The sequence below is a fragment of the Anomaloglossus baeobatrachus genome, chromosome 9 (genome assembly GCF_048569485.1).
Source record: "Anomaloglossus baeobatrachus isolate aAnoBae1 chromosome 9, aAnoBae1.hap1, whole genome shotgun sequence".
NCBI lineage: Eukaryota > Metazoa > Chordata > Amphibia > Anura > Aromobatidae > Anomaloglossus > Anomaloglossus baeobatrachus.
In genome coordinates, this window is record NC_134361.1 from 174,509,191 (window position 1) to 174,522,959 (window position 13,769).

The 13,769-nt window shown below is 52.1% G+C and overlaps 1 protein-coding gene across 1 annotated transcript in view; it reads right to left on the bottom strand.

Annotated features, from left to right (window-relative positions):
* CENPI (centromere protein I) overlaps positions 1 to 13,769 on the bottom strand; it is a gene marked incomplete at its 5' end in the record, with an annotated part of 160,637 nt that overhangs the window by 62,209 nt on the left and 84,659 nt on the right. The window contains one exon of the mRNA XM_075324907.1: positions 13,073 to 13,158. Within this exon, the coding sequence (XP_075181022.1) occupies positions 13,073 to 13,158 (86 nt within the window). The remainder of the gene's footprint in view (positions 1 to 13,072; positions 13,159 to 13,769) is intronic.

Here is a 13,769-nt window from a genome sequence, read left to right on the forward strand (position 1 = left end):
AGAGTATGAAACTCCATGCCAAGATACGTTAGTGATTGGGTCGGTGACAGATTTGACTTTGGGAAGTTGATGATCCACCCGAACGCCTGGAGAGTCTCCAGTGCAACATTCAGGCTGAGTTGGCATGCCTCTTGAGAGGGTGCCTTGACCAGTAGATCGTCCAAGTAAGGGATCACAGAGTGTCCGTGAGAGTGCAAGACTGCTACCACTGCCGCCATGATCTTGGTGAACACCCGAGGGGCTGTCGCCAGACCAAATGGCAGAGCTACGAACTGAAGATGGTCGTCTCCTATCACGAAGCGTAGAAAGCGTTGGTGCTCTGTAGCAATCGGCACGTGGAGATAAGCATCCTTGATGTCTATTGATGCTAGGAAATCTCCTTGAGACATTGAGGCAATGACTGAGCGGAGGGATTCCATCCGGAACCGCCTGGCGTTCACATGCTTGTTGAGCAGTTTTAGGTCCAGAACGGGACGGAAAGAGCCGTCCTTTTTTGGAACCACAAAGAGATTGGAGTAAAATCCTCGCCCCCGTTCCTGAGGGGGGACAGGGATCACGACTCCTTCTGCTCTTAGAGAGTCCACCGCCTGCAGCAGGGCATCTGCTCGGTTGGGGTGTGGGGAGGTTCTGAAGAACCGAAGTGGAGGCCGAGAACTGAACTCGATTCTGTACCCGCGAGACAGAATGTCTGTTACCCACCGGTCTTTGACCTGTGACAGCCAAATGTCGCAAAAGCGGGAGAGCCTGCCACCGACCGAGGATGCGGAGGGAGGAGGCCGAAAGTCATGAGGTAGCCGCTTTGGAAGCGGTTCCTCCATTTGCCTTCCTGGGGCGTGAGTGAGCCCGCCAGGAATCTGAGCTCCCTTGTTCTTTCTGAGTCCTTTTGGACGAGGAGAATTGGGCCTTGCCCGAGCCTCGAAAGGACCGAAACCTCGACTGCCACTTTTTCTGTTGAGGTTTACTTGCTCTGGGCTGTGGTAAGGAAGAGTCCTTACCCTTGGACTGTTTTATGATTTCAGCCAATGGCTCACCAAACAGTCTGTCTCTAGATAATGGCAAGCTGGTTAAGCATTTTTTGGAACCAGCATCTGCTTTCCAGTCCTTTAACCACAAGGCTCTGCGCAAAACCACAGAATTGGCGGACGCCATAGCGGTACGGCTCGTAGATTCTAGGACAGCATTGATAGCATAGGTCGCAAACGCAGACATTTGCGAAGTTAGGGACGCCACTTGCGGCACTGCTGGATGTATGATAGCATCCACCTGTGCTAAACCAGCTGAAATAGCTTGGAGTGCCCACACGGCCGCGAATGCTGGAGCAAACGACGCGCCGATAGCTTCATAGACAGATTTCAACCAAAGGTCCATCTGTCTGTCGTTGGCATCTTTAAGTGAAGCGCCATCCTCTACTGCGACTATGGATCTAGCCGCAAGCTTGGAAATTGGGGGATCCACCTTTGGACACTGGGTCCAGCGTTTGGCCACCTCAGAGGGAAAAGGATAACGGGTATCCTTAGAACGTTTAGAGAAACGCTTGTCTGGATGAGCGTCGTGTTTCTGGATCGATTCTCTGAAGTCAGAGTGGTCCAAAAAAGCACTTAATTTACGCTTGGGATATAGGAAATGGAACTTCTCCTGCTGTGCAGCTGCCTCCTCTGCAGAAGGGGCTGGGGGAGAAATATCCAACAGTCTATTAATTGCCGATATAAGGTCATTAACCATGGCGTCACCATCAGGGGCATCCAGATTGAGAGGGGCCTCAGGATTAGAATCCTGATCACCGTCCTCAGTCTCATCACAGAGAGACTCTTCTCGCTGAGACCCTGAGCAGTGTGATGACGTGGAGGGTCTTTCCCAGCGAGCTCGCTTAGGCTGCCTGGGACTGTCATCTGAGTCAGAGACTTCAGCCTGTGATGCTTGAGACCCCCTTGAAGTACGGATTAGTTCCAACTGAGGGGGACCGGAGAGCATAGACACAGCAGTGTCCATGGTCTGAGTAACTGGCCTGGACTGCAAGGTCTCCAGGATTTTTGTCATAGTCACAGACATTTTATCAGCAAAAACTGCAAAGTCTGTCCCCGTCACCGGGGCAGGGTTCACAGGCGTCTCTGCCTGGGCCACTACCACCATAGGCTCTGGCTGACGAAGTGCCACTGGGACTGAACATTGCACACAATGAGAGTCGTTGGAGCCTGCTGGTAGATTAGCCCCACATGCAGTACAAACAGTGTACACAGCCTGTGCCTTGGCACCCTTGCGTTTTGCGGATGACATGTTGCTGCCTCCTCAGAGCAGTACAGGGTGTCCAGCCAAGAAGCGACCTTACAGTGCAACTATATATATATATGGTACCAAGAAAAAAGTACACTAATATAACACTGAGGCACTAGTGGGGCCAGCACTAAAGTGCAGCTTACCGCCCGCTTAGGAGCGGGTGTGTGGTCGCCGAAATCCCTTTAGTCTGGGTCTCCCAGAGCCTGCTGCCTTTCCCCAGCCAGACCGCATGTGTAATGGCTGCCGGCGTCCTTGTGGAGAGGGGGGGCGGGCCCTGGGCGTATACAGACGAAGAGCGGGAAGCCTGCTTCCCACTGTGCCTAGTGAGAGGGCTGGAGCATGTAAATAAGGCTCCAGCCCTCGGCGCTGCCAATTGAGCAGCGTCTCTCCCCTACCCTGATTGACAGGGTGGGGGCGGGAACGAAGCGGCGCTAGGCCGCAGAAGCCGGGGGCTAAAGTTAGAAGCGCCGCCGCCGTAAAAGCGCGGTCGGCGCAAAGTCCCCGGCGCACCACAAGTCGCAGCTGCGCCGCCGCTCCGGTAGCGGTCGGCGCAGTAGTTCCCAACATGTAACGTCACTCAGCAAAGCTGCAGTGACCTAACCCCAGCGCACAGCGCTACTGTCCCCGGCGCACTATAACGCTCAGCAAGCCTTGAGAGTGTCCGTGCCTGCCGGGGACACAGAGTACCTGAAAGTTGCAGGGCCTTGTCCCTGAACGGCACTCCCGCTCCAAATCCAGCAGGTTCTCTGGGTCTGTGGATGGAGCCCGGCCCCAGGGCTTGGGGGCCGGCAAGATCCCACTTCCACAGAGCCCTCCAGGGGATGTGGAAGGAAAACAGCATGTGGGCTCCAGCCTCTGTACCAGCAATAGGTACCTCAACCTTACAAGCACCACCGCGGGTGAGAAGGGAGCATGCTGGGGGCCCCATATGGGCCCTCTTTTCTTCCATCCGATATAGCCAGCAGCTACTGCTGACTACAAACAGTGGAGCTATGCGTGGATGTCTGACCTCCTTCGCACAAAGCAGAAAACTGGTGAGCCAGTGATCCCACTGGGGGTGTATAGCCAGAAGGGGAGGGGCCTTACACTTTTTAGTGTAATTGCTTTGTGTGGCCTCCGGAGGCAGTGCTATACACCCAATCGTCTGGGTCTCCCAATAGAGCGCCGAAGAAAAATTGTATACCATACAGCGTGCAAAGCAAACATACAAATCTGCCCCCCGGGTCAATCACTGATTTGGTACATGAGAACGGGATGGATTTGTGCACCAACACACTCACACCCCGTGCATGGGTCGAGTATGTGGAATGATATTCATGCGCGATCCATCCCTTCCTCAGCCAATGAACATTATCCCTGACCATGTGGGTCTCGGAGAGACATAAAATAGCCGGTAAAAGTTTCTGTAGGTGAGTAAATATAGCACATCTTTTGTTCGCATCTCCGAGCCCTCTAACATTCCACGCTACAATATTTAAAGATGTCGCCATAAGCGTAGACTAAGATATGATCCGGACGGATACTTCATACCTGGAGGAGAGAGGCGTTCTCCACCGATTCTCAAAAACATTAGGTTGAGCGACACGACTGAGGCACACCACACTTCCCAAACAGATTGCATCATACAACAATAAACAAGAAAAACAAGGAGAGAGATAGGGCTCCGCACACCAGTGCGCAGTGCCCCTGCCCTCAAAATCAAGTGTATCTTACACATTTCTCCCAAATAGAGAGAATCAGGGCTAAAAACACGCCCCAAGTCCATGCAGGGAGGGGGTCCACAACTCGCTAGTGCAGCGGGTGTCCACAATGAACCGGCCGTCTCCCAACCTGGATCCTAGATGAATTTAACTGTAATGAGCTCACCAGCATAGCGTCCCAAACAAAAACAACGCCTGGCGGCAGAAAGGGAAATCTCAGGTATTCTTCCTCCTCAGGGATCTCTCATTGATATCCAGCCAAGACAATGCCGCCCCAGCCGTATCAAAAAAATGAGTCTCTCCATTCGCAGCAATCCGCAGCTTAGCAGGGTACATCATGGAGTATGGCACTTGCAGGTTGCGCAGTCGTTTTTTGATCTCAATAAATTGCGCTCTTTTACGTTTCACTTCCATGGAGAAATCAGGAAATATTGATATCTTCCTCCCATCAATTGCAAGTTCTTTGATATCTCTGGCTCTGCGCAGGATAGTGTCCCTATCTTTATAGTGCAGTAGTTTAATCAGAATAGGACGTGGGGGTGCTCCCGGCTGTGGGGCACGCGCAGGGACCCTGTGCGCCCTTTCAATGGTGAAGAAAGGGGACAGTATGTCTTTTCCCATGGTGTCTTTAAGCCATTCTTCAAAGAAATTCAGTGGGTCATTGCCCTCCATCCTCTCTGGGACCCCCACCAGTCGCAAATTACTTCTGCGGGAGCGATTTTCCAAATCATCCACCTTGTTTAGCAGTGTGGAGATATTTTGCGTGGCCTTTCCCAGCTCTCGTGACATTGGGGGCAATTTATCCTCTGTTGTACTCACTCTTTCCTCCAACTCCCCCATTCTGACAGTCACCCCTTGCAGCTCACGTTTAATACAGGCCATATCTGAGGTGACAGTTCCCATCTGGCTGCTTAGAGTGGCCAATGTGGTATTGCAAGAGTTAATTGCTGCCAGAATGTCTCTCAGTATGGCCTCAGTGAAAACAGGTGTTGTTTGCTCCACATCTCCCCCTCCTCCCTCTGCCAGCACAGGCCTGTGTGTCTGCATACCTTGTGCTGCTGAACATGCAGGGCCCAGGGTACTCACAGTCTCACTGTCGGGTATGTTTTCTCCCTGCTCCAGGGCCCGTTCAGCGCTGCCATCGGGTGCCTCGTTGCAGGTAGGCTCTGTGCCAGGGGCCACTCTGGCAAACCGCTCCAACCTGCTTGCTACTCCCACTGCTCCAGCTCGGGATGGTGTGGATGCCGGCGGCGCCATATTGGATTCTTCAGAGGCACGCTCCTGCGCGTCTCTGTCCCTTTTATTGCTACTGCGGGTCGGCATATCCTGGCTGTGCTCGCTTCCCTGGGTGTTATAAGTTGTGTTGCAGCCCTCCAGGGTCGGTAGTGCCTGTCAGCAAGGCCGGTGTGCAGGATAATTCAGGATCCAGGCAGGAGCTCACCCACGCTGCTTCCTCTCTACATGAGGTCCAGGCCACACCCCCAGATCCCAGGGTTCTAGCGGACGCTTGTAAGGAGGGACTATGTGGCAAACCCCCTGCAGGAACGTGCGTACCTGCGGGAGCCTGGCTAGACGCTTTTGAAAAAACACAGAGAGCGCCGAGACTTGTCCCTTAAGAGAGCCGAGAGACAAACCCTTTTCCATTCCGGATTGAAGGAATGACAGAAAAGTGGGCAAGGCAAATGGCCAGGGAGTAAAACCCTGATCAGAGCACCAGGATAAGAAGATCCTCCACGTCCTGTGGTAGATCTTGGCTGACGTTGGTTTCCTGGCCTGTCTCATAGTGGCAATGACCTCTTGAGATAACCCTGAAGACGCTAAGATCCAGGACTCAATGGCCACACAGTCAGGTTGAGGGCCGCAGAATTCAGATGGAAAAATGGCCCTTGAGACAGCAAGTCTGGTCGGTCTGGTAGTGCCCACGGTTGACCCACCGTGAGATGCCACAGATCCGGGTACCACGACCTCCTCGGCCAGTCTGGGGCGATGAGGATGGCGCGGCGGCAGTCGGACCTGATCTTGCGTAACACTCTGGGCAGCAGTGCCAGAGGAGGAAAAACATAAGGCAGTCGAAACTGCGACCAATCCTGAACTAATGCGTCTGCCGCCAGCGCTGTGTGATCTTGAGACCGTGCCATGAATGCCGAGACCTTGTTGTTGTGCCGGGACGCCATTAGGTCGACGTCCGGCTTCCCCCAGCGGCAACAGATCTCTTGAAACACGTCCGGGTGAAGAGACCATTCCCCTGCGTCCCTACCCTGGCGACTGAGAAAGTCTGCTTCCCAGTTTTCTACGCCCGGGATGTGAACTGCGGAGATGGCGGATGCTGTGGCTTCCACCCACAGCAGAATCCGCCGAACTTCCTGGAAGGCTTGCCGACTGCGTGTGCCGCCTTGGTGGTTGATGTATGCCACCGCCGTGGCGTTGTCCGACTGAATTCGGATCTGCCTGCCTTCCAGCCACGGCTGGAACGCTTTTAGGGCTAGATACACTGCCCTTATCTCCAGAACATTGATCTGAAGGGAGGACTCTGGCTGAGTCCAGGTACCCTGAGCCCTGTGGTGGAGGAAGACCGCTCCCCACCCTGACAGACTCGCGTCCGTCGTGACCACAGCCCAGGATGGGGGCAGGAATGATTTCCCCTTCGACAAAGAAGTGGGAAGAAGCCACCACTGAAGGGAGGCCTTGGCTGCCCGAGAAAGGGAGACGTTCCTGTCGAGGGACGTCGACTTCCTGTCCCATTTGCGGAGAATGTCCCATTGAAGTGGACGCAGATGAAACTGCGCAAATGGAACTGCCTCCATTGCTGCCACCATCTTCCCTAGGAAGTGCATGAGGCGCCTCAAGGGGTGCGACTGGGCTCGAAGGAGAGATTGCACCCCTGTCCGTAGTGAACGCTGCTTGTCCAGCGGAAGTTTCACTATCGCTGGGAGAGTATGAAACTCCATCCCGAGATATGTCAGCGATTGGGTCGGTGTCAGTTTTGACTTTGGGAAATTGATGATCCACCCGAACCTCTGGAGAGTCTCCAGAGCAATGTTCAGGCTGTGTTGGCATGCCACCCGAGAGGGGGCCTTGACAAGAAGATCGTCTAAGTAAGGGATCACTGAGTGTCCCTGAGAGTGTAGGACTGCTACCACTGTTGCCATGACCTTGGTGAAGACCCGTGGGGCTGTTGCCAGGCCGAAAGGCAGTGCCACGAACTGAAGGTGTTCGTCCCCGATGGCGAAACGCAGGAAGCGCTGATGCTCTGGTGCAATTGGCACGTGGAGATAAGCATCCCTGATGTCGATTGATGCTAGGAAGTCTCCTTGGGACATCGAGGCAACGACGGAGCGGAGAGATTCCATCCGGAACCGCCTGGTTTTCACGTGTCTGTTGAGCAGTTTGAGGTCCAGAACGGGACGGAAAGATCCGTCCTTTTTTGGCACCACAAACAAGTTGGAGTAAAAACCGTGACCCCATTGTTGAAGGGGAACAGGGATAACCACTCCTTCTGCCTTCAGAGTGCTCACCGCCTGAAGAAGAGCCTCGGCTCGCTCGGGGGGCGGAGATGTTCTGAAGAAACGAGTCGGAGGACGAGAACTGAACTCTATCCTGTAACCGTGAGAAAGAATGTCTCTCACCCATCGGTCTTGGACATGTGGCAACCAGGCGTCGCAAAAGCGGGAGAGCCTGCCACCGACCGAGGATGCGGTTTGGGGAGGCCGAAAGTCATGAGGAGGCCGCTTTGGGGGCGGTTCCTCCGGCGGTCTTTTTAGGACGTGACTTAGACCGCCATGAATCAGAGTTCCTCTGACCCTTCTGTGGCCTGTTGGACGAGGAGAATTGAGACCTGGCTGAGGGCCGAAAGGCCCGAAACCTCGATTGTACCTTCCGTTGTTGAGGTCTGTTTGGTTTGGACTGGGGTAAGGACGAGTCCTTTCCCTTGGATTGTTTAATGATTTCATCCAATTGCTCGCCAAACAGGCGGTCGCCAGAAAATGGCAAACCGGTTAAAAACTTTTTGGAAGCAGAGTCTCCCTTCCATTCACGTAGCCACATGGCCCTGCGGACTGCCACTGAATTGGCGGATGCTACCGCCGTACGGCTCGCAGAGTCCAGGACAGCATTCATGGCGTAGGACGCAAACGCCGACGCCTGAGAGGTTAAGGAGACAACTTGCGGAGTAGCGGCACGTGTGACTGCATTAATCTCAGACTGACAAGCTGAGATAGCTCGGAGTGCCCATACGGCTGCAAATGCCGGAGCAAAGGACGCGCCGATAGCCTCATAGATGGATTTCATCAGGAGCTCTATCTGCCTGTCAGTGGCATCCTTGAGTGATGCACCATCTGCCAATGCAACTATGGATCTGGCCGCCAGTCTGGAGACTGGAGGATCCACCTTAGGACACTGAGCCCAACCCTTGACTACGTCAGGGGGGAAGGGATAACGTGTGTCATTAAGGCGCTTAGTAAATCGCTTGTCCGGAAAAGCTCGGTGTTTCTGGACTGTATCTCTGAAGTCGGAGTGATCAAGAAATGCACTCCGTGTACGTTTGGGAAACCTAAAATGGAATTTCTCCTGCTGAGAAGCTGACTCCTCAATCGGAGCGGCTGGAGGAGAAAGGTCTAACACCTGATTGATGGACGCTATAAGGTCGTTTACTATGGTGTCCCCTTCAGGCGTATCAAGGTTGAGAGCGGCATCAGGATCAGAGCCCTGATCTGCCACCTCCGCTTCATCCTCCAGAGAGTCCTCATGCTGAGACCCTGAACAGTGTGATGAAGTCGAGGGAAGCTCCCAGCGAGCCCGCTTAGTCGGTCTGGGACTGCGGTCCGTGTCGGAGTCCTCACCGTGGGACCTATGAGTCGACCCAGGAGCACTATCCTGTGCCGAGCGAGGGGGGGCTGGGGGCAATGATTCAACAGTGCCCGGGGCCTGTGTTACCGGTCTGGACTGCAAAGCTTCTAGTATCTTAGCAGACCATCGATCCATAGACTCAGAAAGTTTGTCAGCGAATACTGCAAACTCTGTCCCTGTCACCTGGACAGTGGTAGCCGGTGGTTCCACCTGGGCCGAGGGTCCCACCAGTGGCTGAGACTCCGGCTGAGTGAGTGTCACAGGGGCCTAGCATTGCACACAATGAGGGTAGGTGGAACCTGCAGGTAGCATTGCCGCACATGAGGTACAGGTTGCAAAGTAAGCCTGTGCCTTGGCACCCTTGCTTTTTGCGGACGACATGCTATCGTCTACTCTGAGCGTAGTCAGAGAGGGTATATAGCCAAAAGCAAATAGTGCGGCCGTACAGAGTACATGTATACAATATAAGCATATAAATATACACTTCGGCACCCAGGGGGGCCAGCACCTAGTAACAGGTGCGGCTTACCGACCGCTCTCAGCGGTTGTGTGACCCCCAGATTCCCTGCCTGGGCCTCCCAGAGCTGTGAGCTCGGCTCTGAAGTTCTCCAGCGTCAGACGTGCTGATAGGAATGGCTGCCAGCGTTCTGAGAGGAGGAGGGAGCCGTGGGCGTGCCTCAGAAAGTGCGGGAATCTGGTGCCCCACGGTGCTCAGTGAGGGCGGAGGAGGATACTAAGCCGACGTCCAGTGCAGCGTCCCGCCCTTACCCCTGACTGGCAGGCCCGGGGGCGGGAGTATGCGGTACTAGGCCGCAAAAGCCGGGGACTATAGTTATAAGCGCGGCCGGCAAACAAGCGCGGTCAGCGCGGTAGTCCCGGCGCACAAACACACCCAGCAGCTGCTGCAGCGTCCATTACACAGGCGCTCTATGCGCCGTCCCCAAGGGGACACAGAGTACCTCAGAGTAGCAGGGCCCTGTCCCTGATGATACCCGGCTCCTGTCCAGCAGATTCCCCCAGGGGCTGTGGAGGGAGCCCGGTCCCAGTGCATGGTGACCGGTTAGGATCCCACTTCACCCAGAGCCCCTAAGGGATGGGGAAGGAAAACAGCATGTGGCTCCAGCATTTGTACCCGCAATGGGTACCTCGACCTTAACAACACCGCCGACCAGAGTGGGGTGAGAAGGGAGCATGTTATGGGCCCTCTTTTCTTCCATACGATATAGTCAGCAGCTGCTGCTGACTAAGTTGTGGAGCTTGCATGGAAGTGTGCCTCCTTCAACACAAAGCATAAAAACTGAGGAGCCCGTGATGCACGGGGGGGTGTATAGGCAGAGGGGAGGGGCTTACACTTTTAAGTGTAATACTTTGTGTGGCCTCCGGAGGCAGAAGCTATACACCCAATTGTCTGGGTCTCCCAATAGAGCGACAAAGAAAATAAGCCTTGGGCGCTTCAGATACTATACAAAGTGGATCCTATGTAGAGTTAATTAATATTTTGTTAAAGAGTATAGAAAACAAACACCATACATGAAGTTGGATATAAAAGTCCATGTAAGACATTTCTATGCTGGACCGGAGTCTTCATCAGGCACAATGGAACCTAGTCATTACTTGCACTATTTACACTAGGATGACAGGAAATGTGCCAAACTTAATTCTGCCCATTAGAATTCATTTTTATCAATTACTATTGAGCAGAATTAACTCTGTTGATTCGCTGTTACGGCTATTACATGTTACAATAGTGTTTATTGTAACATGTATTCTTGCCGGTAGCATCTAATATAGAAATGCAGTTATCGGTAAAAATGAAAGATGACAAGTGGGGGCGGCCGAGAGGTGCGGAACGGCGCTTTACCAGCCCTTTGGATGTCCCACTTCCCAGGTCGGTCTGGGATAGGAAATAATTTGCTGATCACTGGAAGGCTGACTGCCAGAGCCCCGTCTTGAATGGACCCGAGCTGCACAAGCCCGTTATAGTGCTTGGCTGTAAGCCAAGTCGAAATATGAATGAAAGTCAGCAAATCACATACGTGCGATAAAGTGACCACACAATCTCACCGCTGACAATGTAGAATCCAGACAACATGCATTTCGCACGCTATAAGGATTCAGAAAGTCTGCAGTCATAGAGTGACTATGGGGTTTTATCAAAAGACCGGACAACCCCTTAAGCTGGTTGTCCCTCTTTCAAGGAGCGGCTGCCAATTAGCTTTGTCTTTTTCATAGACTAAAGACTTTAAAATTTTATAGAGCGGGACGGCGGAAGGAGCTTGAGGCAGAGACAGACATCCTAAGGCCATGTGCACACACTGAGTATTTGGTGAGTTTTTTACCTTCGTATTTGTTAGCCAAAACCAGGTGTGGGTGAAAAATGCAGAAGTTATGACCTTGTTTCTATTATACTTTTTTTCTGATTGTCCCACGTCTGGTTTTGTCTCCCAAATACTGAGGTAAAAAACTCACCAAATACTCAATGTGTGCACATGACGTTAGTGCTGAAGTAAAAAGCTCACCAAATACTCAATATGTGCATGTGGCCTTAATACTGAGGTAAAAACTCACCAAATACTCAACGTGTGCACATGACGTTAGTGCTGAAGTAAAAAGCTCACCAAATACTCAATATGTGCATGTGGCCTTAATACTGAGGTAAAAACTCACCAAATACTCAATGTGTGCACATGGGTTTAATACGGAGGTAAAAAACTCACCAAATACTCAACGAGTGCACGTGACCTTAAAGGCCCCTTTACACACTGCAACATCGCTAGCGATATCACTGTAACGTCACCGGTTTTGTGACGTAATAGCAACCTCCCCAGCGACATTGCAATGTGTGACATGCATCAGCGACCTGGCCCCCCGCTGTGAGGTCGCTGATCGCTACAAATCTTTCAGGACCATTTTTTGGTCCCTTGTTTCCCGCTGCGCAGAATGCATCGGTGTGTTTGACACCGTTACAACGACATTGTTAGCAACTTAGAACCCAACGTGCTATAGCATTCCCTTTCCCTTGCTCTGTGACACGTCCCCAACGACAAGCGAGGTCGTTCTGCAGGTCTGTATCACTGCTGCGTCGTTGGCCAGATCTGCCTGTTTGACAGCTCACTAGCGACTTTCCAGCGATCCTGGCCAGGTCGGGATCGAATGTGGGATCGCTAGAAAGTCTTAGGAGTACTTTGCACACTACGACATCGCAGGTGCGATGTCGGTGGGGTCAAATTGAAAGTGACGCACATCCGGCATCGCAGGCGACATCGTAGTGTGTAAAGCCTAGATGATACGATTAATGAGTGCAAAAGCGTCGTAATCGTATGATCGGTGTAGCGTCGGCGTAATCCATAATTACGCTGACGCAATGGTCCGATGTTGTTCCTCGTTCCTGCGGCAGCACACATCGCTGTGTGTGAAGCCGCAGGAGCGAGGAACATCGCCTACCGGCGTCACCGCGGCTCCCGTAGGATATGCGGAAGGGAGGTGGGCGGGATGTTTACATCCCGCTCATCTCCGCCCCTCCGCTCCTATTGGCCGCCAGCCGTGTGACGTTGCAGTGACGCCGTACGACCCGCCCCCCTTAATAAGGAGGCGGGTCGCCGGCCAGAGCGACGTCCCAGGACAGGTGAGTCTATGTGAAGCTGCCGTAGCGACAATGTTCGCATTAAGGATATCGCAGCTGCGACGGGGGCAGGGACTATCGCGCTCGGCATCGCAGCATCGGCTTGCAATGTCGCAGTGTGCAAAGTACCCCTAAGTGTGTAAAAGGGCCTTAATACTGAGGTAAAAAACTCACCAAACACTCAATATGTGCATGTGACCCTAATACTGAGGTAAAAACTCACCAAATACTCAATATGTGCACGTGGTCTAAAACACCACCTGTCGCCTCCTATCTCAGAAATGGACAGTCTATATTTGCTGAAAGTACATTATATTTGAGAATTTTGAGACCGAAAGATCAGTTCAGGAAGAGAAAGAAGCAAATCTCTCCAATAAGGTATATTACAACATTTCTTATTTTCACACATACAAAAGGCCCCCAAAACACTAACTCTTTTAGAGGGGAATCTGTAAGGGATAAATTCATTCTGGGGTTTGAGAAACAATAAAAAAGGCACTGAGTTGTGTAAAAATTGTAAAATCAGCAAAAATGACAAAACAAAACACAAACGCTTTATCAATCTTACCCTTGGTGATGACTAAAATTTCAACTACTAAAAAGTGATAATAGAAAGGTGCACATTTCTTACCCGTCTGCACTCCTGGGGTCTGGATCGACAGAATACTTCACCAACCAGTTTAGTAAAAGTTTTTTTAGGGTCGTCAACACATCAATCTAGGAGAGGAAATATAAAGATGGCAGCAAGGTAACAGAAATTATAATTTCTCTTTGCACATATAAATCACTTAACGATTTTATCTTTGTGTGGAGAACTGCACACTATCAAGGAAGTACGGGTTGTCTTACCTATTAACTTTTTTTTTTTAACATGTTAGATTCCCCTGCTGATGTTCATACTGGGTTACATTGTTTCCCATCCATTCCAGAACACCCAGTACAGTTAGGACTGGTATGTGATAGAATGCAGCCAATTACTGGCAACAGAGATTACCAGCGCATCACTTCTGTAGAGACTAGGTTGCTGTAACGGTCACAGACCGGGGTCTAAGGGGTACTTTACACGTTGCGACATTGCTACCGATATATCGTCGGGGTCACGTCTTTAGTGACGCACATCCAGCGCCGGGAGCGACATCGCAACGTGTAAATCCTAAGTGCGACGATGAACGAGCGCAGAAACGTAAAAAATCGCTGATCTGTGTAACGTCGTTCATTTCCATAATATCGCTGCTGCCACAGGTACGATGTTGTTCGTCGTTCCTGCAGCACCACACATCGCTGTGTCTGAAGCCGCAGGAACGACAAACATCTCCTTACCTGCGTCT